This window comes from Nelumbo nucifera, chromosome 1 (assembly GCF_055504915.1).
Source record: "Nelumbo nucifera cultivar China Antique chromosome 1, China Antique-T2T, whole genome shotgun sequence".
Classification (NCBI taxonomy): Eukaryota; Viridiplantae; Streptophyta; class Magnoliopsida; order Proteales; family Nelumbonaceae; genus Nelumbo; species Nelumbo nucifera.
This window is the reverse complement of record NC_142649.1, coordinates 4,236,642-4,263,139: the sequence shown is the minus strand read 5'-3', so window position 1 is coordinate 4,263,139 and position 26,498 is coordinate 4,236,642. Positions and strand designations below refer to the sequence as shown.

Genomic DNA, 26,498 nt, shown 5'->3' with positions numbered 1-26,498 from the left:
AGTAAAAATGTATTTTCTGACATTTTTGTATTCTCAGAAGAAAACATTATTGTATCTGTTTTTTGGATACAATTTTGCGTTTTTTTGATAATTAACCTTTTGACCAAGTTAATGCCTTAGAGCATAAGATAGTTGGAGCATTTAATGATGGATCCACACTTTTGTACCGATTTCAAACAAACAGAATGAATGCAAAAACGGTTTAAAATGTAAACCGTGTTTTATATTCATGAACCGAAAAATGAATAAATATGTAATGTACATATTTACATTTGCATTGCAACCAAACGCAGCCTTAATGGCATATCATAATGTTATCTCATTGATATTAGAATTTCTTCAAATGAATGCTTGCCCTTTTGACACATTTACTTCCCGTAGGCCATACATTCTGTTCTATTTTCAGTTACACGGATTTAAAAAATGGCCAATTCAGCATCTATCCTTCCCTGGCCAGACGTCCCATTCTTTGTTAATACATGGGGGAATAATCACAGCCACTCGACCATCAGTTCAAACTCCCATTGCATTAAATAACTTGTGATTCTAAGTTCTAACCATTCAAATTCTACTTTCTTTTCTCTCTTTAATGGTGTGGGTCATTGATTAATGACAAGTTGTCATGGGTGGAGACCAAGTCTTAATCAAGCTAGAGAAAAAACAAGAAAAAAAAACAGAAAACTATCAAGTATAGTCAGCTACTTTCTACGGCTTTTAATGCTTCATTACTGAACGCACTATATGAAATGACACTCATATGATGTGGCAATGTATATTTATACAAATTTATATTGATCAGCCCAAAACGCAAGGTCAATGCAAGACCACTGTATCAAACATCTCCATATTTAATGAATTATTCATTTTGTATATAATTACGAGTTGTAGAATTTATGATAGAAACATAGGGCTCATAATTCAGTTTAACCAATAAATCCAATATAGCTCAAATCAGAAACGTTTAAGAAATTACAGTACAATGACAAAGTGGTATTTGCATTCATTTATAGGGTGATAGGTTCCTGACTCTCTTGAAAGGTCACTAAATATACGGTCCCACATTTTTTTACTCGGTAATTTTGAAAATAAACATCATTGAATTAAACTTTTGCTAGAAAATCCCCATAGTTTTACCAAATTGTAATGTCTCCCGGAAATTGGAAATCAATAGCTTATCATCCAAACAGCACCTTCACTCCAGGTTCATAACTCCATATCCAATTCATGGCAAAATGCCAAACAGAACCTCCACTGCCTATATCTTTCTATTTACTTGGGGAGTGTTTTGTAGTGTGGATGAGAAATTGGTGGATGTAAATTGGTCTACACCACACTCTGTGGCAGGGACCAATCCACACCAACCATAATCTACAATTCATAACTCCATATCCAATTCATGGCAAAATGTCAAACAAAACCTCCACTACCTATCTCTTTCTATTTACTTTAGGAGTGTTTTGTAGTGTGAATGAGAAATTTGTGAATGTGAACTGATCAACACCACACCCTATGGCAGGGACCAATCCACACCACACCACAACCTACAATTGTTCTGAACCGTAGACAAATTATGTGAACTGAACCAGTCCACACCACACTTTTTGATTCAATATATCTCATACACATTTTATGAATGATCTACACAATCAATCATAAATGTCTAATTTTTACATTTTATATGATAAATATATTGAAAAAAAACATCAATAAATTAATACTAACCAATAAATATTAATTTTAATAAAAACAATAGTAAAATAATTAAAAAATAAAAAAAATACTTTAAATATCAAAAATATTATTTTATTAATAAAAACATTGAAATAAATAAAAAAGAGTGGACAACAAACACCATCAGACTTGTGCTAGAATTAAAGTTAAAAATTATTATTTTAAAATATAAAAATTAAAAAATATATATAGAAGAGATGTATTATACAAAATAAAGTATGGAAGTGTTGCAGATTGACCACATCCACAAGTGTTGCGGATTGATCATATATATATATATATATGATCAAGATTTTGGGTTGTGGATGAAAACAGTCCATGATATAGTGTGGACTGGTCCTGTCCACCAACAATCGAACGGGAAATTCATCCCATGACATGGACCAAAATGGTCCATCCACGAGATAAACACGTTACAAAACACCACCTTATTTAGACAAACTAGACACCGAGTCCCGAGGCCTGAATCAACCAGAAATGGAAGTTCACTTCCATGCTAACAATCCTATCGCGAGGATATAATACAGAATCCGAATCTCCTGCCCACGTCAACCCACAACACACTATCCCACCGAGAATACAAGAAACCCAGCCAAACGAAATCATCATCTAAGCCCCGTAGCGAGCATATAGGGTCGGCCAAATCCAGCCAAACCAAATGCTCGAGTTATTCTTGATCACAACCTTCATCAGATTTCTCCCCACGTTGGATTATCTAAATTTTTAACCATCAAAGTGTTTTTAATGGTTCTACCTGCATGGCACATACAAAAAAAAGTCTTTTGCATGATCATCATCATATTAACAAGATGCTCAACACTTTTTTGATTGGTTAAGATCCTCAACCACTTCATAGAAAGGAAAACAGCCACAAATGTCTACACTCATACATATGGTTATGATTTACTGGTTCAAATTCTGTCATAAAAGATTTTCCATAAAGGACCCATTAGCTGTATTCACAAGTGAGGTTTCAAGTATGCATATACTGTGCAAATGGATGTATGGTAAACAAGAAGGGATGTGTAGCTAAGCAGGATAAAGTCACCCCAGAAAAGCCACAGGCCTCAAACTTTTCTCATCAGAAGAAATAACCTCTGGTCCAACTCAAAATTTGCAGCATTGGAAGGGTCCCCCTTCAACAACATCAGAAGTCCACCATACGAGGCATAGATCTCCCTGGGACAATAAATAAACAAGTAAAGGACTACAAAACCAGAAAATTGGAGAAAAATCAATTAACTACTTAGTATCAAAGACACATGGGAACAATTTTACACGTACACTTTTACATTCGCTCCTGAACCTTCCTCTGAGATCTTGTACAGTTTCCCATGCATGACATACTCGAATTTGTCTGCAAGTGACTTTCTCCCTACCTGAAGTTGTATCAAGAAACAGATTATTGCAACCATGGCCTTTAAATACTATTTTTGGAGGCCTGACAAGCCAACGCATAAACAATAAAAAAAAGTGTAATTACACAACTATATATAAATAATGTATGTATCAAGAAGCTTTTAATGGTCATACGGAATAGAGCTCAAATAACCTTTTGGTTTAGATATTTTGCATATATTGTTGGTGGTTTTTATGACCACCTTGTAAGGATTGGGTTAGCATCTCGGTTCCATATCATAGTCCACCCCTCCCAAGACCCCTGATAGCTGGGACCATAAATAGTAAATTTCTATAAACTCTTATGACCACCACCATGGACCAAAGTCGATACCAAGACTACTATTATGTGTGAGCGTGGGGTCAACTAGTCAACCTGTTGTCTTTGACCATCACCTATAAAATCCAAATATCAGTAATCTTGAAGTCTTGAGTCGTGTCACTTCCACATGTCAGATTGAGATGAAAATTTACAGTATTTGAGAACTTAAGTGTACTAAACCAAATTTCAGCCAAAACAACCAAGGTTTGACTGGTCAAATAGTTGCTTCTTTTTTGGTGAGCAGTGTATTCTGCAGGTTGCCATCTGACCCCTTTGTCTCCCATTTCTTCTTTGTTTCCATAGCATCAGTATAGCATCAGAAAACCAGGGTCATCGGGTGTAAGTGGAATAATAAGAAATGAGCAAGGCAATATTCTAATTATCTACTCAGGGTTGGTTGGTCAAGGAGGCTCCACAAGGGTTGAGTTATTAACCGTTTAACATGGCCTTAAAGTGAGCAATAAAAATTATGTCAAAACTTAAGAAACATACTGGTAGGTAACACCATAGTTGTAACGGGAAAGCTAAAGATAAATAGGCAAGGAAGATGGCAGTACATACACATTGTGAGGGATATGGAGTCTAATTGACGAAGGTTCAAAGAGAATTAAACAGTTTCGCTGGTCCTTTGGCTAAACAAGGGGTAAAAAGAGATCAATTTTCTAGGCTTGATAGAAAGTAAATGAGGGGTAGGTGGCAGAAGGAGCCTACACATAACACATGGGATGCAAGGCATATTTTCTAAAAGCAAAAGGAAACTTCATTAAAAGAAAAAGAAAAAGATACAAGCAGATGAAGTGATTTGACAACAAGAATTATATCCAAATATCAACACCAAAAGAAAGACATCATCCATGCCTTATTCAAACTATAAGGGGTTGGTTACATGAATCCTGTTTTGCCGATCCATTCTATTTAAAGTCATATCCACTATTAAATTCTTTTTGGTCTACCCCTCCGTAAATTTACAGGATTTTAAATTCTTTGAAATCCAAATATCAGTAATCTTGAAGTCTTTAGTTACGTCATTTCCACATGAATCCTTTTTGGTCTACCCCGAGCTCTTCTTCCAACTGGCGCAGTTGGTGGTCTTCTATGCATGTACCCAAACCATCTTAGTCTACTCTCTCATTTTATGACCCATTGGAGCTACTCCTAGGTTCCCACTGATAACTTCATTCCTAATCCTATCACTTCTAGTTTTACCACTTGTAAACACCCCATTTTTGCTCCCTTCAATCTTTTTCAATTTCTCTACAGCACTTGATCTTCAAGCAATGCTTCATCCAACCTCTTAATCAACCTAGGGGTATTTTTGGGATTTTTGCTTCAAACGACCAAACTAACCCAATCAAATCAATTGATACATAGAGCCTGAAATTTTAAATCCAACAATACCAAGATTTCCCAAAGTCGTCACTGTTCACCCGTCCATTTTATAACCCAGAGCCAGAACCGATCTCAACCCTTGGTTTGGAATCTTTTCGATCCTAAGTCGAATGTTACAAATCCGACCTAACAGATACATAGATCCTTAAATTCTGAATGCAGCGATTCCAAGACTGCCCAAACCCGTCACTATTCATCCCTCTATCTAATGACTGAGAGCCAGAACCGATCTTGATCCTTGGCTTGGAATCTTACAACAAGCCGAATGTTATAAATTCGACTTGACAGATACGTATAGCCTAAAATTTTGAATCCAATGACACCAAGATTGCCCAAACCTGACACTGTTTACTCCTCCGTCATAAGACTTAGAGCCAAAACTAATCCCGACCCTCAATTTGGAATCTTTTCGATCCCAAGCTAAGCGTTACAAATCCAACCTGACAAATATGTAGAGCCAAAACCGATTCCGATATTGTTCACCCCTCCATTCTATGACCCAGAGCCAAAACCGATCCTGACCCTCGATTTGGAATTTTTTAATCCTAGACCGAACGTTACAAATCCGCCTTAACGGATACATAGAACCCGAAATACTAAATCCAATGATACCAAGATTGCCTAAACCCGATACTATGCATCCCTCTATTTAATGACCCAGAGCCAAAACTAATCTCAACCCTCGATTAGGACTCAACAAACATGTAGAACCCAAAATTATGAATCCAACGATACCAAGATTTTCCAAAATTAATCTCATTTACCCCTCCATCCTAAGACCCAAAGCCATGATTGATTCCGAATGTATGCTTGGAATCTCTCCAATTCTTAGCCTTGCTTCACATCAAGACAAAAATTCGAAATCATAGCACATAATCTTGAAATGCTGAATCCAACGGTTCCAAAAATCTCTCAAATCCGATACCATTTACCCACCCATGCTGAGACCCGAACTCACTGTTTCCAACCAATCATAACATTCAAATTGGGACCCCCCATAATAACACACTAGGATTAGAACGTCTACCATTTTTGGATTCTAATGAGATGTTCTATCTTATCTTGCAAGTTTTATCCTAATCCAAAACAGATTAGGATTACACTCTAAGGCGGCATTTGATAACACTTTTCAGACGTCTAAAGTCTGAAATATATGCTTTTCAGATGCAATGCTTATTTGGTGTTGCATCTGAAATATGATCTGAAAAGTTTTTTCATATCTGAAATATGATCTGAAAAGTTTTTTCATATCTGAAATTTTAAGACTTAGGCCCGTCACTTAGACGCATTTCTAACGTGGCCTAAAGTCAAAAGATACCCTTACACCATGTTTCTAACATGGCCTCTCTCTCATCTGAAAGACCTACCCTACCTCTCCTGCCTTCCTACCACTACCGCTGCAAGTATACGATTATGGGTGATCCCAATTTGAATGTTACAGTTGGTTGAAAACGGTTTGAGTTTGAATCACAAGATGGGTGGGTTAATGGTACCAGATTTGAGAGATTTTGGAACCGTTGGATTCAACATTTTTGGGCTCTAAGTGCCTATGATTTCGGAATTTTGTCTTGATGTGAAACAAGGTTGAGGATCAAAGAAATTCCAAGTATACAATCAGAATCGATCCTAACATCAGGTCTTAGGATGGAAGGGGAAACGAAATCAGTTTCAGAAAACCTTAGTATCGTTGGATTCAAAATTTTGGGCCCAACATGTTTGTTAAGTCAATTTTGTGAGTTAGGCTTGGGATTGAAAGGATTCCTAACCGAGAGTCAAGATTGATTTTGGCTCTAGGTCTTAAAATGGAGGGGTGAATAGTGTCATCTTTAGGCAATCTTGGTATCATTGGATTCAAAATTTCGAACTCTACATATCTGTCAAGTTGGATTTGTGACGTTAGGCTTGGGATTAGAGAGATTCCTAACCTAGGGTCGGAATTGGTTCTAGCTCTGGTCTTGAAACGGAGGGGTGAACAATGTCGGGTTTGGGTAATCTTGGTATCATTGGATTCAGAATTTTGGACTCCACGTATCTGTTTGGTCAGATTTGTGACATTAGGACTAGGATGACAAAGATTCCAAACTGAGTGCAAGCATCAATTCTGGCTCTAGGTCATAAAACAGAGGGGTTAACAGTGTCAGGTTAGGGCAATCTTGATAATAGTTGGATTCAAAAGAATGTTTAAAACCAAATAAATCAACTATTAACATCCACTTAACAATTCTTTTTTGCCAGTTGCTTCACATGTCTAACAACGTCAGAGCCACCAAACTCCTTAGAAGTGTGGACCCCACTTAACCTTCTTGTCCCCTTGAAATCTAGAAAGGAGCTAAAATGTCCCTCCACCCAGCAACCTTCAAACCCATCGACTTCTCCCCTCTCCTCCGCTATGTAATCCTCAAGCACTTCATTAAATAGAACAATCGCATCCCTTGTTTTTGAAATTACTTCTTACTCCCACCCTTTTAGTTCCATCATCTTGAACCTCTGGACGATCTCCTCCTTACAAGTCATTCCAACCACCTTCCTAAGCACCGAGCAACCATCATGAGAGATTGAAATTTTCTTCACCCTCCAAAACATCAAATCTCCTTCAAAAAGGCCATTTTTGCCCTCAAACTATGTTGAAAATGGAATTTTAAGGCTAAGATAATTGATGTTAGAGATGTTACCAGTTTCATTAAACATATAATGAAATAATATGCCTGACTTATGTGGCATTGTTCAAGTCAAAAAATAATATGATGCTCAGCTTATGAATTATGTGTAGTTCCCACATAAAATTCTCACTTGTTGACATGTAACCAAGGGAAAAAAAAACAAAAATAATTATTTTTATTTAATCATTAATTATTAATAAATTATTAATAAAACAAATAATAATAATTTGCTCTAACAACTTAATTAATTTCAAGGGGAAAATAACAAAGTGGGTCTAATTTAAAATCCCCACCTATTCACATTTGACCAAGAATAAAAATAAAATAATTGTTTATTTAATACTCAATTACTAAACAATTATTTCAATTTAATAATAATTAACTATAAATTATTAAAAATATAACAAATTATTAATAAATCATAAAATAATAATCTGGCTCTTTCAATTTAAGAAATTTCAAGGAGAAAAAACAAGAGGATCCCACTTAAAATTCTTACCCACTCACATAAAAAATAAAGAATTATTAATTTATTAATAATTTATTGGGCAAATTTTTTAAACTATCCCTAAGGTTTAGCTAATTGACTAACTCTACCCCTACTATTTGACTATTGTCTTAAAGTACCCCAAATGTTTCTGACAATTGACTAACTATACCCTTATCGTTAGCATTTGTTAAAAGTCGTACACACGTGACACCACATGATGTACATTTGTTTAAAACCCAACTTTACCCTTCGTCCCTCTTCTCTTTCGTTGTCTTTTCCTTTACAACAGTGACAAACCCAGTGGCAGCAATAACCCCCTCCACCGATGTCGTTTTCATTGTCGTCAACTAGAGCAGTGACTATTAACCTCAGCTCCAACTCACGTACAGCAACACTAGTGGCCAATACCTCTGACTGCCCGCCCAACCCAACCCCTGGAACCAAGAATTGTTATTGCAGAATCTCTAGCTTAGAACCAAACAACTTTCCGTAGTCGAATCTATGCAATAACATATCCAACTGCCCACCCAATGGATTTTCTTAAATAGAAATAACGAAGAGAATACAAAGATGAAGATGGACTTCAGATGTTTCAACCTCATTCATTCCTAGAAATCATCGGTTGCCACTTTGATCTCGTCGGATGTGAACTCTATAAGTGTAGTTCAAGCTATCCGATGATGTTGTCGCTGTCATTGCTTCCTTTTCTCTACAGATTCTCTCGCCATACGATTGCCGAGAGAGGTGTAAACCGGGCAGGGCCGCCCACGGCCTGCGTGTCGGCATGGCCCAGCCCACAACCCGGCCCAACATGACCCACGGCACAACCCATATATATATTTTATATATTTATATAAATTATAATTATATAATAATATATAGTATATAATATATTAATAAAATAAATATTTTTAATTTTATTATACTAACTTATTTAATTATTGTATATATAAGCAATTTATACATCAAAATTCATATAAAATTAGAATTTTAAGTTTTTTGTCAATTTTTTTAAATAAATAGCTTTGGCCCATTGCACGGCCCGACCTGGCCCAAGGCTCAACCCACAGGCAAGCCCGGCCCGCGGCACGACACAGCATGGCACGGGCCCACGCGGGCCTGGGCCGTGGGCTGGGCTGGGCCGGCCCCTCAAGTTATCCCTGGGGCGGCACAACCCGCGGGTCGCCGCCTGTTTTGCACCTCTGGCCCGAGAACACCTTGAGGAAATCGATCTCAAATTCTCAAACTTCCAAACCTGCCGATCTAGGGCTTTTGGAAATCTCAGATTCTCAAAAATATTCATCGTCTTCAACCTTAAGAAGAACACATAGCAGCAATGTTTTCTCTCTCCCTCTCAGCTTCAAATTGTCCATTGCACCTCCCACAATCTCTCGTTATGTCTGGTTTCCTTTTCAAGCTTTGATTCCTCTTTGGCAAACAAGGTCTTGCCTTCGTCGTCGTCAGTGATTTACTCAACAAGCTCCTTCTAAAACGCAGCAAAGCCTCTCTCTCTCACCGACTTCGACCAACATCCTTCGTGGCTTCATGTTCAAGAAAACAGAAACCTTTGCCTAAGACAGAACACGATTGGAGGGTCCAGATGAGTGATCCCTATGCAACTTTCAAATTTATTTTGAAAATTTGAGAAACAATGGAGGGCAAATTCAACATTTTATTTTTTCCGTTATGATTTAACGATGGCAACAATTGCCAAAAACAGTAGGGGTACTTTAACACAATAGTCAAACAATAGGGGTAGAGTTAGTCAATTAGTTGAACCTTAGGGGTAGTTTAAGAAATTTGCCCTAATTTATTTAATTAATTAGTAAATAAAAATAATTATTTCATAATTAATTAGTAATTCATTTTTGTTTTATTAATAATTCATAATTTTATTAATGCTTTATTATTAACTAATTATTAAATAAGAAAAAGGGGCTTATGTGTAATTCTGATGTATTTCAATCTTTTGCTTATTTAAGCAAGTGGTTATGTGAGATTAGTGAGTGAAGAAGAGAGCAAGGGTGTGAAAGAGAGAAAAAGAGAGAGAGAGAGAGGGAGAGAGGGAGAGAGGGAGAGAGAAGGTTGTATCTCTTGTTCTCACAGTGGATATGTTTCCTCTCCTCCTTTGGATGTATACCAAGCCAAACCACGTTAAACCTTGGTGTTTCTCTATTTCTTATTCTTGTTTCCTCCTTTAGTTGTTGTTCTGTTTTATGTTACTTGGCATGGTATCAAAGCTATTTTATGTTGTTTAACATGGTATCAAAGCGGGTGTTTCGGTTATTTTGAAGGTGTTCCGGTTGCTGTGAAGGTGTTCCGATTGTTGTGAAGGTGTTCTAGTTGATGTGAAGGTGTTCCGATTGTTGTGAAGGTGTTCCGATTGCTATGACGGTGTTCTGGTTGTTGTGAAAAGTTTAATAGTGGTGTGATAAGTGATTTTGTGAGCTATGAAGGTGTTCCAATTGCTATTATTTCATGTTCAGTTAAGGTAGTAGTCGACTACTATGAAATCTCTTTATGTAGTAGTCGACTACTAAGAGCAGGACACAAATAATAGTTGTGAAGGTGTTCTGATTGTTGTGAAGGTGTTCTAGTTGATGTGAAGGTGTTCTGGTTGTAGTGAAGGTGTTCCGATTGCTATGAAGGTGTTCTGGTTGTTGTGAAAAGTTTAATAGTGGTGTGATAAGTGATTTTGTGAGCTGTGAAGGTGTTCCAATTGCTATTATTTCATGTTCAATTAAGGTAGTAGTCGACTACTATGAAATATTTTATGTAGTAGTCGACTACTAAGAGCAGAACACAAATAATAGTTGACTACTATGAAATCTCTTCGTGTAGTAGTCGACTACTAGGAGCAAGATACTGATAATAATCGACTACTAGGAGTAAGATAATAATAGTAGTTGACTACTATACAAAGAGATTTCAAAGTAGTCAACTACTAGACTCATGTTACAGTTGTTTGTAAGTTGGTGGTGGTTTCGTGAGTTGGAAAAGAGGCTTTGATGCCTCAAGGTTGTGGTTGTTTGTGAGTCGGAAAAAGGGGCTTTGATGCCTCAAGTTGTCATTGCTTGTGAATTGGTGAGTTGGAAAAGAGGTTGTGATGCCTCAAGTTGTGGTTGTTTGTGAGTTGAAAAAGGGGTTTTGATGCCCCAAGTTGTGGTTGCTTGTGATTTTGTGAGTTGTAAAAGAAGCTTTGATGCCTCAAGTTGTGGTTGTTTGTGAGTTGGAAAAGAAATTATGATGTCTCAAGTTGTGGATGTTTGTGAGTTAGGAATGGTTTGTGGTGTGGTGATAACTTTGTTGGTGAATGTGTGAAGCTCCCTTGGTGTATCGGTGAACTGTTGCTTGAGAGGTCCCTTCAACATCTCAAGGTTCATGGTTGTTGCTTCAATAATAAACCTATTTCCATGGAGGTTGCTTCAACATCCTTACAAACTCGAGTTGGTTTTCCCACCTTGAGTTTGAGGGGGGTCATGTTGAGATATATATTGTATTTGGCTGTATTTGTAATATTGACAAGTTATGGGGACCTAATTGTATTTATGATAGAAAAAGGGGCTTATGTGTAGTCCTGATGTATTTCGATCTTTTGCTTATTTAAGCAAGTGGTTGTGTGAGATTAGTCGGTAAGGAAGAGAGTAAGAATGTGTGAGAGAAAGAGAGAGTTGTATCTCTTGTTCTTAGAGTGGATATTTTTCCCCTCCAATAGATGTAGACTACCAAGCCAAACCACATTAAACCTTGGTTTTTCTCTATTTCTTCTTCTGATTTCCTCTTTGAGTTGCTATTTTATTTTATGTTACTTTTTTTATTGGAAACGGTAACTTTTATTAGACTTAATAGTTAACCATGTACACTACCAACCATTCAAAATATGTGTGGACCACAAACAACTTTAATTCTTACAGCACAACCTAAAAAAGGTTTTCCCTGAAGGTCCCCTACTTTGCTAAACTGCTAGCATATCAGCCATAGAATTGGCTGATCTTCTTACCCACTTGAATGTTACTCCAGCTTCCCTTGCTAGGTAGAGTATTTCCCTCATTTGTTGTCCAAGAGTCCATACCACCAAGCTTTTTTGTCTATAGCCATCCAATTAATAGTTTAGAGTTTCCTTCCACCTCAAAATTTTGAAAGCCCCATTGCTTCACCAGCCTTAATCCTTGTAGTAGGGCCAACGTTTCAGCCCTCAAAGAATTTCCATCACCTATGGTGCCACAGTATAATGCTAACAGCGTACCCCCCCCCCCCAATCTCTTAAAACTCCCCCAGCTCCAAAAGGTCCTAGATTACCCAAAAATCCATCAAAGTTCAACTGAACCCTTTGTTGTGCTGCAAGTATCCAAATAAGGCTGAACCACAGCCTTTGTAGTTGAAGAACTTGCCACTACTAACCATCCCTTGAGGATACCTACAGCTGAAAAGTCTTTGAACAGGTCAATTGCTTTATGCATTCAATTACCTACTCTTTAAACCTTTCTTCCCCTTGGAAAATTCTACTATTTCTCTCCTTCCAGACTGACCAAAGGATGGCTGCTCTTGTCGCTCTCCACATCACTCTACCCCTTTTCCTAGGTAGTGTGAAGAAGCTTGGGTCAAATAGGCTTGCCACATCCGGAGGGGTCCACCTACACCCAAAGAGAGAAGAAAACCAACGCCATACAAAAGATGCAAAAGGACAAGATATTAAAAGGTGAATAATTGTCTCACCACTCCCCAAGCAAAGGCAGAAAACATGAGGGGATAGGTAGCAATTTAGACTTCTTTGTAGTTTATCCAAGGTGTTAATCTTTTGGAGCACAACCTCCCAACAAAAGGCTCTTATTTTTGGGGGAACAGGGTTACACCAAACTTCCTTTGTGGGGAAGGGGTTGGGCTGATGTATTGAATGAAGGAGAGTAATGAAAAAAGAAGCACATGTGAAAGATTTAGAGGGGGATATCAACCAAATTCTACTGTCCAAGCAAGATTGTTTTCTCATTTAATGCTTATCAAGAAATGACTCTTCTTTCTCATTTAATGCTTATTACAAAAAAAGACACAAAACTCCATTCTTTTTGTTCATAATTGTAAAACAAGTCAATTGCAAAAATGTTATTTAGCATTCCCATTTAATGCTTGTTATGGAAAATACACAAAAATCACTCTTTTTGCTCAATAATTGGAAAACAAACCATGGTAATTGCTAAAATCTCCCTTAAAGTTGTTGACCATTGCCTAAACCTCCCTTGAAGTTTGGTAATTGCAATCACCTCCCATAAACTTCTTGACACAATTGCAAGTAGGGCCCCTTTGTAAAATACTCTAACAAAAGGCATGAAAATGTCCAAAATACCCATGTAATTATTATTGAGGCTGGTTTATACATAAAAGCAATATAAATGTTATGAACAACAAAAAAAAGAGAGTTTAAAGTTGCAATTTTGCCTTTGAGAAATTGATGTGAAGGGAAAATTTGGAAAATACATCAATTCCGAAAAAGATATTAGAAGGGATTGGAGTAGTGATTGATATGAAGAAAAAAATTGGAAAATAAACATTTTTGGTCAAAAGTAACTACATGGGTATTTTGGACATTTTTGTGCTTTTTGTTAGAAGATTCTTACAAAGGGTCTACTTGTAATTGTGTCAAAAATAACTACATGGGTATTTTGGACATTTTGTGCTTTTTGTTAAAAGATTCTAATAGAGGGTCTACTTGCAATTGTGTCAAAAAGTTCATGGGAGGTGATTGCATTTACCAAACTTTAGGGGAGGTTCAGCAATGATCAAAAATTTTACAGGAGGTTTTAACAATTTACCCTTTCATTTATTTAAATTAAAATAATAAAAATACTTAAAGTACATCTTATGTTCTCAATAGACAACGTTGGGCCACATTAACCACCATGAAGAGATTTCCAACTTGCAAATGGATGAGCAATTTATTCTTTAAACTATTTTTCTTGTTTTTTTTAAATATTTTTAACCTATTTTCATTAGTTCAGTTCTCGATCATTACGGTAGGATATGGTTTTTTCATCTTTATTCCCAACATATGGTGGGTAAATTTTACATTTTCGTTGCCTTAAAAACCACATCATTTGATGGCAAGATATCTACAAGAGTAAGTGATATTTTTTATAGCAGTTTATTGTAAGGTTTTCAGCAATGAAGGAGTTGAAGTTGGATTTATCATATAGAAATTAAATCTTGCAAAGGTAACGAGAATTCAAATAAAATTCTGACGAAGGTAACTGATAAAAATTATTAATTTTATTAGTGAACCATAATAAATAAGAATAATAAGAATTTTATTAATTCTCGTTAGCTTTGCAAGATTTTTATTCGGACATATCTTTATATTAATGAACCATAATAAATGTGATAAATAAGAAAAATTTTTATAGATGTAGAAATATAATAAAAAAAATTGGAAATATATTATATACTATCATCATCACAAAATTTGTCACGTACAAAGCACATACACAAATATTAGTATATATTAAATTAGAAAAAGGAAAAAGATCAGCTGGTAATTACACAAATCCATAACATGGTAGTTCATAAGGCTGAGTTGAACCACGGTTCATCCCACAACCAAGATGTGGTAGAAAAACCCTTTCCACATCTCTAGAGAGGGTGGATTGTAAACTACAATAAGAGGACGATTACCTGAGTATAGTAGCCACTGTCAGGAGTTCCATCCAAACTTAATGTGGGTGCAAGTACCATTGTAAATTTATCATCAACACGAAGAGGATATATCTCAGTATTCACATCTAGCTGCATGTACATATCAAACTGCTCGCTTGTTGCTACAATACGAGAAACTACAGAGGAAAAACTAAATTATTAGAACAAAAAGGGATAAAAAACAAATAAAAGAAAGCCAAAGTATAATCTCTCCTTTTCTTTCTTTTAGAAGAAAAAAACACGACAATGTGAGGTTATTGAAAATCAATGATAAGTAACTAAAATATCATCATCATCATCTAAATCTTGTCCCAATCATATAGGATTGGCTACAAGAATCCTATTTCACCATTTTGTTATGTCCGATGCAATACCTATCATAAAATTAACTAGATTGGAAATTTAACAAGACATCCCACTAGGTCAAATCATAATTACTATTGATAGAAAATTCAAATCATAGGACATTATTTAATTTTTGCAAATCATGACCACAAAAAGCAACCACTAAATAATTCTAGCTTCCATGGCCAGACAAACTTTAATTGCATATTACCATTAAGTGTTCACAAGATCAGCCTATCTCTCCTCATGTAGTTGCCAATAAATCAGATGATTATTGTTCACACAAATTTTATGAGACAAAAAGTGGGAATTCTTCTATTCTTGAATATGTTTTAAAAAATGGCTCCATCTTTATAAGGGTAATAAAATCAGTTCTAGTATAAAATCAATCCCTGGATCCATTTGAATAATATTTTTGCTTTGGAAGCCAGAGTTATAGCCTCCTAATGAAATAACAAAAAATTCATGGTCCTCCAAGTCCATCTCAAAACCAACCAAGCCCCTTTAACTGCCATAAGCCTTAGACCCTGAAGTAGGGATCACATCTCAACCTGAATTCAACCCCCTGAGCTAATATAGAGCAGAACATCCCAACAATATCTCTCCCTTTTCATCCCAAAATATACCAACCACACCAAAAAGGACCAAGCTTCCCCAAAGTACAACTATCAAAGTTGAGTTTGGCCATTTCTTCAGAAAGGGGAATATCTACTAATAACAGGTATCGTTTCTTGAAATAGAAGATCCCACCACATGCAACCATCCCAAAACAATATCATTGAAAGAGAAATCTCTGAACTCCTCTCTCATATGTACCCAACAAGCTGAACCACCAAAACAGGATAATAGTTCCAACAGATGAGCAAATCTCCCAAGTTGCTTGATATATAGGGGATTACAAACATCCATAGGAGATTGATATCAAAGAAATCATTTTGATATATTCTCCAACCAAGAAGCGTATCATTGTTGAACTAGTAAGTAGATGACTGCATATTCTTGAGCTGAATTCTCTTCTCTGAAGAAAGAGGATTCACACGCAAGATGAGATTTTATTGCATGTTGAGCCTAAGGCTCAATTTGGAAAGAGTACAAATACAAATATGTACAGTACAAATATACAAAATACAAGGTTTTGTACTCTACATATTTGTATCCATACTCCTTCCAAACTAAGCCTAAGTAACAAGCATTGTCTTTCTAATAAAAGTATAATTTAAGGAGCAATAAAGCAAATATTTATAAGTTCTAACAGAATGAAAACTGAGATACTTAAAGCAATATTTCATTAAGCAGGTATCATATCGTGCATTTTTTCTCGTATTCGGGGGTCAGAATGGGAGCATGGTATGATTTCCTTTTTTTTTTATGAATGATAATAAATTTATTAATTCAGAAGCAGATTTAGAGTGAGTTCATACAACATCCCAGAGAGAGGCGCGAGCTGCAGCCCCTCCTTGAATCTTACAAGTAAACTAGGAAAGAAAAGCAAGAATCACAACTGATCCCAAAACAATTCTTCCCTATTTACCCCTTGCTTAGCTAACACATCTGACAAAGTATTTGCTGATCTCCCCACCCACTGTACAGTGACCAACATATTCCTTGTCAACCAACTAAATTTCTTCATTTCGTTCTTGTAACGCCACATAGCCTCTTCAGGATTTTTCAACCAACCCACCACCACTTTGGAATCCCCCTCGATTGTTAGGTGTTGTACCCCCAGCTGGTTTGCAAATTGCACCCCTTGTACAGCAGCTAAAAGTTCTGCCCTGATGGAGTCCCCAATTCCCAAGGGACCAGCAACAAAATCTCTCCCTTCTCGTTTCTCAAAGCACCCCCCATTCCGGATAATCCTGGATTACCCATGCTACTTCCATCAAAGTTCAACTTCAATGAGCCTTCGGATGGAGGAGACCAGCTTGTAATTGATTTGTCCTTTAGAGATGAACACCTCGCTACTGCTGACTAATTTCTCCAAAGGTCATTAAAGGAGAATTGATGAAAGATTTCCAAGGTCTGCAGCCAAGGTATTGCCCTATTTAACACACAGTCTTTCAATTCCTGACTGCTCCTTTCCTTCTCTTGAAAAATTCTAATATTCTTTTCTTCCCAAAGAGTCCAAATCAAGGCAGCACGAGCACATCTCCACATAATTCTCCCTATTGTTGTAGGCCAATAAAAGGTAGAATGGTTGAAGAGCATGTGAACTTCTGCTAGTAGACTCCAACTACTCCCAAACAACGAAAGTAGCAAAGCCCAAAGGTCTGCAAAAAAGGGACAAGATATTAATAGGTGGTAACAATCCTCACCGTGAGCTCTACAGAGGATACACCAATTAGGAGAAATACAGAGGAAAGGTCTTCTCCAAAGGTCATTAAAGGAGAATTGATGAAAGATTTCCAAGGTATTGCCCTATTTAACACACAGTCTTTCAATTCTTGACTGCTCCTTTCCTTCTCTTAAAAAATTCTAATATTCCTTTCTTCCCAAAGAGTCCAAATCAAGGCAGCACGAGCACATCTCCACATAATTCTCCCTATTGTTGTAGGTCAATAAAAGGTAGAATGGTTGAAGAGCATGTGAACTTCTGCTGATAGACTCCAACTACTCCCAAACAACGAAAGTAGCAAAGCCCAAAGGTCTGCAACAAAGGGACAAGATATTAATAGGTGGTAACAATCCTCACCGTGAACTCTACAGAGGATACACCAATTAAAAGAAATACAGAGGAAAGGTCTTCTCTTTTGTAGGTTATCTAGAGTGTTTACTTTCCCATGGAATACTTCCCAACAAAACGCCATAATTTTTTGGAGAACTGGCCTGCACCAAAGTTCTTTTGACAGAAAGGGTTGGCAAGTAGAAAGTTGAGAGATGGACTTGAAGAAAGAAGCACAAGTAAAGGTTCCATTGGGTCTAGGGGTTCATACCCTCTTATCTGGCTTGGAGGGATCCAAACAAACCTGATTAAGACAACCAAGCAAAACAGAAAGAGATTCAATTTCATCATCCCCAAGTCCTCTACGAAACCCAAAATCCCAAGTAGGATCTAAGGGTGTTCCCAAAGGTGAGACAAATTTTGAGACCACCACTTCTTTGTACAAAGAAATAGAAAATAGTGAAGGGAACGGATCCTTTAAAGGTGTGTCTCCTACCCAAATATCCTCCCAAAAAAGAACAGTGTTGCCAGAACAAACTTCATACCTGATAAAATTGAGGAATTGAGGAAGGGTGTTGTGAATGGCCTCCCAAGGTGCTGCTAGGTTAGCTTGCCTTGATACACCAGCATCCCATCCATTCTCTGACCTCCCATGAATGCTTCCCACCACCTCATGCCACAATCTATCTCTTTCCAATGGCCATCGCCACAACCATTTCCCTAACAGAGCTTGATTTTTTCTAGTTACCCCCCCAAGTCCCAAACCCCCCTCTTCTTTACTTCTGCACAATTTCCCAATTAACCAAGTGATCATTTTTTTCTTGTCCCGGCTCCCATAAGAAATCTCTCATCAACTTCTCCAGTTTCCTAGATTCCCTAACTGGTATCCTAAAAACAGACAAAAAATAGGTAGGTAAGTTAGCCAAGGTAGCTCTTATTAGGGTAATTCTCCCTCCTAAAGAGACATAATTCCTCTTCCATGAGGCTAATCTCTTCTCAAACTTTTCTATCACCAGGGTCCAAAATCTACTCTCCCCGGGATTTGCCCCTAAAGAAAGCCCTAAGTATGACATAGGCCAAGCAGAGGTGGAACACTCAAGACATTCCGCAATAGCCTCGACCTCCCCTACCTCCAAATTTATACCAGCTATGCAGCTCTTTTCCAAATTTATTCTCAAATTAGAAATACTTTCAAAACCATTGATTAGCTCCTTTAGGTTTGCTACCTTTTCGCTAAAACCTCCTTCACAAAAGATCATTAAGTCATCTGCAAACTGAAGGTGGGTGACGGGGACTTGGTGTCTCCCTATTCTCCAACCCCTAATGGCATCTTCACTGTCAGCCTTAGTAATGATCCTACTAATAACATCAGCAATTAAGGTAAAAAGGAAGGGTGAGAGTGGATCCCCTTGCCTGACACCCCTGCAAGCTGGAAAAAAGTCCCTCACCATACCATTTACCAAAATAGAGTAGTGACAAGTACTAATACACCCAAAAATCCAACTACACCACTTGTCCCCAAACCCACAATTTTGCATAACCTCTAATAGAAACTTCCAGTCCACCAAATCATAGTCCTTTTCAAGATCCAATTTACAAATGAATCCTCTCTTACTAGACCTTTTCATTTCCTCCACACACTCATTCGCAATTAAGATTTGATCTGTTATTTGTCGCCCTTGAATGAAAGCCCCTTGTGTTTCACTAATGATAGAAGGGAAGACTATTTTGATCCTCAATGAGAGCACTTTAGCCAGAATTTTATAGATGCTTGTCACCAAACTAATAGGCCTAAAATCTTTTGGGTGGTTGGCATCAATCTTCTTAGGTATCAGGGCCAAAAAGGTGGCATTAATTCCAGGGCTTATAGTGTGATTGTCTACAAATTCCTTAAAGACTTCAACTAAATCCTCTTTCACCACCTCCCAACAGTCTTGATAAAAGCCCATCGTAAAGCCATCTAGACCCAGAGCCTTGGATCTATCCATTAGAAAAACAGCTTTCTTAATCTCTTCTTCCTCGAAATCCCTTTCCAGCCACCTTGCCACTCCATCCTCAATTCTTGGCCAATTCACCCTTTCCACGACTGCTCTCTCACTCAAAGGTCTTCTATAAATCGATTTGAAGTGGTCTACAAATTTTCTGGCTATGTCATCTTGGTTGGTAATCACCTCCTCTCCTATCTCTAGCTTGGTCACAAGGTTCTTTCTTCGTCTCCCATTTGCCAAATCATGGAAAAATCTAGTGTTCCCATCGCCTTCCTTAATCCACTTGTGTCTAGCTTTTTGTTTCCAACCGATTTCTTCCCTCGGTAACACCTCTTCCAAATCCTTTTTCAATTGTCTCCTTAACACTCCGTCCTCCTCAGTCAACCCATTTTGAGATTCCTTTACATCCAAGTTTTCTATTCGAGAGATTAGGCACAATTTTTGCTCCTCAATTCTACCAAAATGATCTCTATTCCACTCTTTTATTTTGGCTCTTAACCTTTTTAATTTCTTATGAAACTTGATCCCCTTCCATCTTACCCCCCTCTCCTCCTCACCCCACCATTCCTTCACTTTTTTCACAAAATCTGGATGGGTAAGCCACATTTTCGAACCTAAAAGGTTTGGGTCCTATAGGAAAAAACTCGGTACCTATCTAGATAGGACAATGATCGGAGGTGACCCTGGGTAACGCTCTAGCAACCAAGTTTTCCAAACTATTCTCCCAGACAAGGTTAAATAAAAACCTGTCCAACTTCGAACACAAAGGGGTTTTCTGAAGGTTGGACCATGTGTAATTGGCTTGCAGCAGAGGTATTTCCTTCAGTTCACATTCTTTAATAAAACCATTAAATTTCCTCATGCTTGTTGTAATTACCTGTTGAGGATTACTGGTTTCACCAGAGAATCTAATGACATTAAAATTCTCGCCCAGGCACCAAAGGCCATCCCATAGCCCCTTGATTGCATATAGTTCCTCCCACATCTCATTCCTCTCTCTATAGGAATTAGGGCCATAAACATTGGTTAAGACCCATACACACCCATTCTCTACATTCTTACACTTAATGGAAACTGAGAATCAGCCTATTAATCTTCCGCTACTTCCACCACATCCTCCCTCCATAGTGTTACGATCCCCCCCGAGGCTCCCCAAGAAGGAGACGAGCTCCAACCTAAACCTCTAGACCTCCAAAAACTCCTCACCCATCTCCCATCTAATTCCATCATTTTGGATTCTTGTAATAGCACAATATCGGGTTTTTCCCTTCGGAGTAGGTCTTTGATCACCCTTCTCTTTCTTCCACTACTTCCACCACATCCTCCCTCCATAGTGTTACGATCCCCCCCGAGGCTCCCCAAGAAGGAGACAAGCTCCAACCTAAACCTCTAGACCTCCAAAAACTCCTCACCCATCTCCCATCTCCCATCTAATTCCATCATTTTGGATTCTTGTAATAGCACAATATCGGGTTTTTCCCTTCGGAGTAGGTCTTTGATCACCCTTCTCTTTCTTGCACTCCCTAACCCTCTTACATTCCAGCTAATAATTTTCATCGAGACAAAATAGCAAAAAAAAAAACCCATGAAAAGGCCATAATCTCCTCATTTTAGGCCCTTCCTCCTATCCCCTCTACCACTGAATTCTAAATCCCCCTCAATGTCTGAGATTAGCCTTTCCACTTCAGATCTTTTTTCTTCTTTGTTCCCTTCCCCCCCCCCTTCCTAATACAACAATCATCCTTTTTCTTTTCTCCATCCTTTCCAGCCAATGTCTGAGGAAGAATTTTACCCTGCTCATACTTATTTTAGCTACAACATCTCTCTAAGAATCCTTCCTTTTTTTTAGTTCCTCCATCATTGTACAGATCAACTCCCAAATTCTATCCACCTCCCCCTTACTACTTCCTTCCATCACCCTCTCTCCTCCTTCCACTATCACCCTCTCTCTTGCATCAGAACCTCCTAGATGGGAAGCTGGAATATTTGTTACAGGCATAGCAGACAAGTCAGTACCTAAAAAAGAATTGACACCCAAACCTGGTAGGACGGGGGTAGGACTAGAATCACTGGAATTGAGTTGTTGACATGCGACAAATGGTTTTAAGGCCTTTCCCCTTTTTGGACAAAGTTGTAAAGTAGACATAGTGAAAGAGTCACTTCCTAACAACCTACCCACTTGGAAAACCTTTCTTTGTGTTTCCGACACTGGAATACCCACATCCATCCTCACGGCCGATTCTTGTCCCTCTCCACCAACATCCTGTAATTCATTAGACTCAGGGTCAGCTCCCTCGACGAAGGGAAGAGGAGTTTTCACAGCTTTAGGACCATTTTCTTCACCATTTCTAGTCTTCCCACCACCTGCCTCTTCAATCTCTTCCTCTAAAAACAACAGCTCTGTAATGCAAACTTTCTATTTCAAGTAATTTTTTTAGCATGGATTTAAGTCAGCATTATCAAGATCAATCAAATACAAAAATGGAATATCAATAGGTAAAGATAAAGTACCAAAAATAGGGAAAAATATGAGGTTCCATAAGCAGTATTTCCTTTCTTTTGTCCCACCCCCCTCCAGAAAACTATGAGCAATCAAGAATAAGAGGGGAAAACACCAGAAAGGAGTATGATAAAAGATTTAAAAAAAGCATGCATACCTTTGTCAAACTTTTTGCCATCTGGATCTATTTGCTTCACAGTGAAAATATCCTCAAACAGAAGATCAACCATTCTCCCGTAAAGTTGACCTCAAGATTCAATTTTTCACCTACAAAAGTATGAATCTTTAGTGCAACTATAAAAACAATTCCATGCAGGCATTTTTTGCAGTCAGTGTTGCTTTGAGGAAAATGCTACTAGATCATAGTAATTATGCATATTTACTAGTAAATACTAAATACACTCTTTGATATTTTTTATTGGTCGCTCTCTTCAACACTTCTACTTCAATTCACATTTTTCTTTCTTTTTGATCCGTTAGATGTGTTCAATTTCTATTGTATCCTTCATGTTGAGGTTTTCACTATGAGTAGAGCATTGACAAGGGGTGCTTGTCTCAGTTGGAATGAATTCATGCACAGATTACATAGCATTCAATTCACATTTTTCTTTCTTTTTGATCCATTAGATGTGTTCAATTTCTATTGTATCCTTCATGTTGAGGTTTTCACTATGAGTAGAGCATTGACAAGGGGTGCTTGTCTCGGTTGGAATGAATTCATGCACAGATTACATAGCAGTAAGCATGTAGGAGTGAAGAAAACTCTTCAATTCACGAGAAATTTGAGAAAAGTCTCAAAGGAATAACTTAAATTTAAAATTCCCTTTGTGATGTCTCCATGACAATTATTAGAGGAAAAAAAACTGACTTAAGACCCAGGAGAAGTCCCAAGGCCATTACACAATGCTGGTTCGGTTACTAAGGGTTCTTGGGAGGGGTGAACTAGATGCAGACCTAACCTCCAACAATCTCGTTTCACATAGTGTCCAGCCTCAGACCAGAACCTACAGTCTCACACTTTTCAGCCTAGAATTCTAGAAATATTTAACCACTTGCAACACACTAAGATTTGTTTACCATTCTAGTCCTACACCTAGAATTCTAGAAATATTTAAACACTTGTAAATTACAAATATGACGCATATCAAAAAAGAACAATATGACAAAGAACCAAGTACCCTCATTCAAGGAATCCTCAATGATCAAAAGCCAAACCACAGTAGGGATAAAAAGGCAGAGATAAAAGGATAGATACATGATTGCAAAAACACAGAAAACAACAATGCCACTTCAGTTAGTAGTTAGACAAAGCCAGTAATCAAATACCAATCAAATTTGTTAATGTGGAGTACATATCAAAATGTGTTATAGGAATCAGTAGAAAGAAAATGGATACCAAAAATACCTTAAGATGTATGGCTGTGTAATAGCTGCTTCTTGGGATTAAAAACATGAAGCAATTCCAATTATTTGCTCAGCATAAATCCTTTACAATATACCCCAAATCATTTGCTCCCAATTTACCCCTTATCTAGCAAAAGAGTCTGCCAATCCATTTGCTGATCTCTGAATCCAAATGAATCTTGTATTCAAGTATTGTCTATGCTACCTGATCTCCCTCATTATTTGTCTAAACCACCATGAGCTGGGTCTATTATTTTGCATCCAGCTTATGATAGTCGTTGAGACACCTTCCACAAGGAGTTTTGTAACAATGAGGAATGCACTTGTCCATCAAAGACTAGTCAACCTACTGAAAAAGCTGTATTAGGAGGGTACTCAAAATCTGTCATTGTCTCGTTCATTGATAAACCATCTTCCAAATAACCTTCCAACAGTTGAGAACATAAATCACCTACTTCTCCAGTATGGGCAAGACCATCAACCAACAGTGCATAAGTAGTCTCATTAGGCATCAACCCCAAATCCCTCATTTCCATGAACAGGTGAATGGCTGAATGAAAACGATAAGATTTAAACAGGAAACCAATGATTGTATTGAATGTAATGTGGTCTGGCTCAATCCCTTCATCAGCCATGTCCCTTAGGGTCTTCTTAACTGACTTAATATCTCTCACTTTACATAAGCCAGAAAGCATAATGTTAAATGTGTATGCATTAGGAACTACACTAAGTTCCTTCATCTGCCTATACAAAGTATGAGCCTCCTCAATTCTACCACTTTGGAGAAGCCCATGGATTGCAATAGTATATGACACAACATCGAGGGGGTACTTTTTGACAACAGCCTTTCTGAACAATTTGATGGCTCTATGTACCATACCTAGTTTGATGAGCTCATCAATGATTATGGTATGGATGTGAGCATCATGAGCTGAATTATTCATCACAATGCCATGGTAAACATTAACTGCCTCATCAACTCTTCCTGCTCTGCATAATCCACTAAGTAATGCTACGTAACTATAATTATCTGGTGTAAATCCCCTATGCACCATGTCATTATAGAAATCTACAGCTTCTGAAGCAAACCCAGCCTTACATAAAAAATTTAGGAAAGAATTATAGACCACCAAATCTGCTGATAGACTCAATATAAAAAGTTTATTAAGTAAATGGGGAAATTTTTCAAATCTCTCAGACAAACATAGAGTGGACAATATAGAACAAATAGTATAAGAATCAGGTTCTATATTTTGTTTTGACAACCCAAGGAATACATCAAGTGCATCATCATACCTCCCAATCTTTGAGAAACAATCTATTAAAACATTGTAAAAAACCAAATCTGGCAAGCATCCTTTGGATTCCATGGTATTCAGAACGTTGTACGCTCTACCGAACATTCGAGATCCCATGAATCCCTTAATCAAAGATGTATATATTACAACACTAGGTGAATACCCACTTTCGATCATCTTCTCCAATAAATGATTCGCTGTACCAAGTCTACCAGCCCTACAGAACCCATCAATCAATATACCCCAAGCATGTACTGAAAGGGAATGACCTATTGTAATCATCAAACCCAATAGTTGTAATGCCTCTGCCAGCCTTCCCCCCTTACATAACCAATTTAAGAGCATCAAAAAGAATTCCATACCAGGATGAAACCCCTTTCTCAACATGATTCTCATGACATCGGAAACACCTTTCAAGTTGTTCAGATTACTTAGATTCTGAACTGCTATACTAAATGTCAAGAAATTCGGTTCCCCTGTTCTGTTAAGAACTCCAATGGCTGCGTCAACACACCCTAGCTTGAACAAGGCACTTATTACCTTGTTTTGGGCAAACGTGTTTGGAGAATACCCATACCTAAGCATCTCTTCATAAGCCTCCAATACCAATTTATACATGCCTCCACGTTCATAGATTTCTATAAGAACCAAGAAAAGTTTTGCCTTCGTAACAAAACCAAATCTCACTAACCCTTTAATAAGCTCCTTAACAGACCTAAACCGGTCAGTGAGCCGGCCGACGACAGGAACCATAAGGTCTTCCGACCGACGGTTATGGAAGAAACTCGGTTGGCGAGCACACCACAAGAAAAAGCTAAGTGCAATTACATCAGAACTGCAGTTCACTAAGGTCGATTCCACAATCTGGTGAGTGAGAACGACTCGAGGCCTCATTGGAAACTCTGATTGTGTAGCTTCCGTAGATCTTTCTGGGGCTCTATAAGGTGAGTAACTCATTAACGAAGAAACATTTTGGGTAAGTTTAAAAGATGGATACTTGAAGATTCGACTCGATTTTACCCCTGACAATCTCCATCTCAATATCATTTCGAGCTTCAAACCAGAGAAAAAAAGAGGATAGAAAGCTTTCTCAATCCACTCATACATGAAAGAAAAACAAACAGATTCGAAAAACAAAGTACAGATGCAAAGACCATTGAAGAAAAACTTGAAAGAAAAACGGAGAGGGAAGAGGGTACACACCAGGGATGCTCGAGCTTTGATTCTCCGGAAAACCCTAACGAGAAATGAAGACGAGCAGGCTGTGCTAGTGTGCAACTGTGCAACACCCAAACCCCTTAATAAAACACCCGCCCCGAACCCGATCTTTTGCCCGATTCCCGATTTTCTCACGTTTGTGTCAAAATTTTCTTGAGCTGCGCTTGTTTTCGGTGTAAAACTCCAAACTCGGATGGAGTTCAACGCTGAATTAAAACTTAATCGCTAAAATCGATTATCGATGGAAAACTCGGCCGATGGGTACACCGAAGAGTGAAGACAAACGCGTGAAGGGTGTTCATGAAAAATCGAAAAATCGAACCGAACCTTAAAATGTGGTTAATTGAACCGCTTTGAAATTTTTGAAAAACCGAATGATTGATTCAGTTTTTGGTTAATCTAAAAAAATGAT

General features: G+C 37.7%; 1 protein-coding gene across 2 annotated transcripts; it reads right to left on the bottom strand.

Moving 5' to 3' along the window:
• Positions 1–2,530: 2,530 nt before the first annotated feature.
• On the bottom strand, positions 2,531–26,203 carry LOC104605253 (DNA-directed RNA polymerases II and V subunit 8A-like). 2 transcript variants are annotated; one of them, XM_010269939.3, is made up of 5 exons: positions 23,572–26,107; positions 22,324–22,433; positions 14,654–14,811; positions 3,016–3,110; positions 2,531–2,910 (listed from the first exon to the last, which is right to left on the bottom strand). In XM_010269939.3, exons 2-5 carry the CDS (start codon positions 22,394–22,396, stop codon positions 2,799–2,801), a joined length of 438 nt encoding a protein of 145 aa, XP_010268241.1. In that variant the 5' UTR covers positions 22,397–22,433; positions 23,572–26,107; the 3' UTR covers positions 2,531–2,798. The 2 variants fall into 2 exon arrangements, with proteins under 2 accessions (XP_010268241.1, XP_010268240.1); XM_010269938.2 differs by having other exon boundaries at positions 2,585–2,910; positions 26,072–26,203.
• Positions 26,204–26,498: the final 295 nt, after the last annotated feature.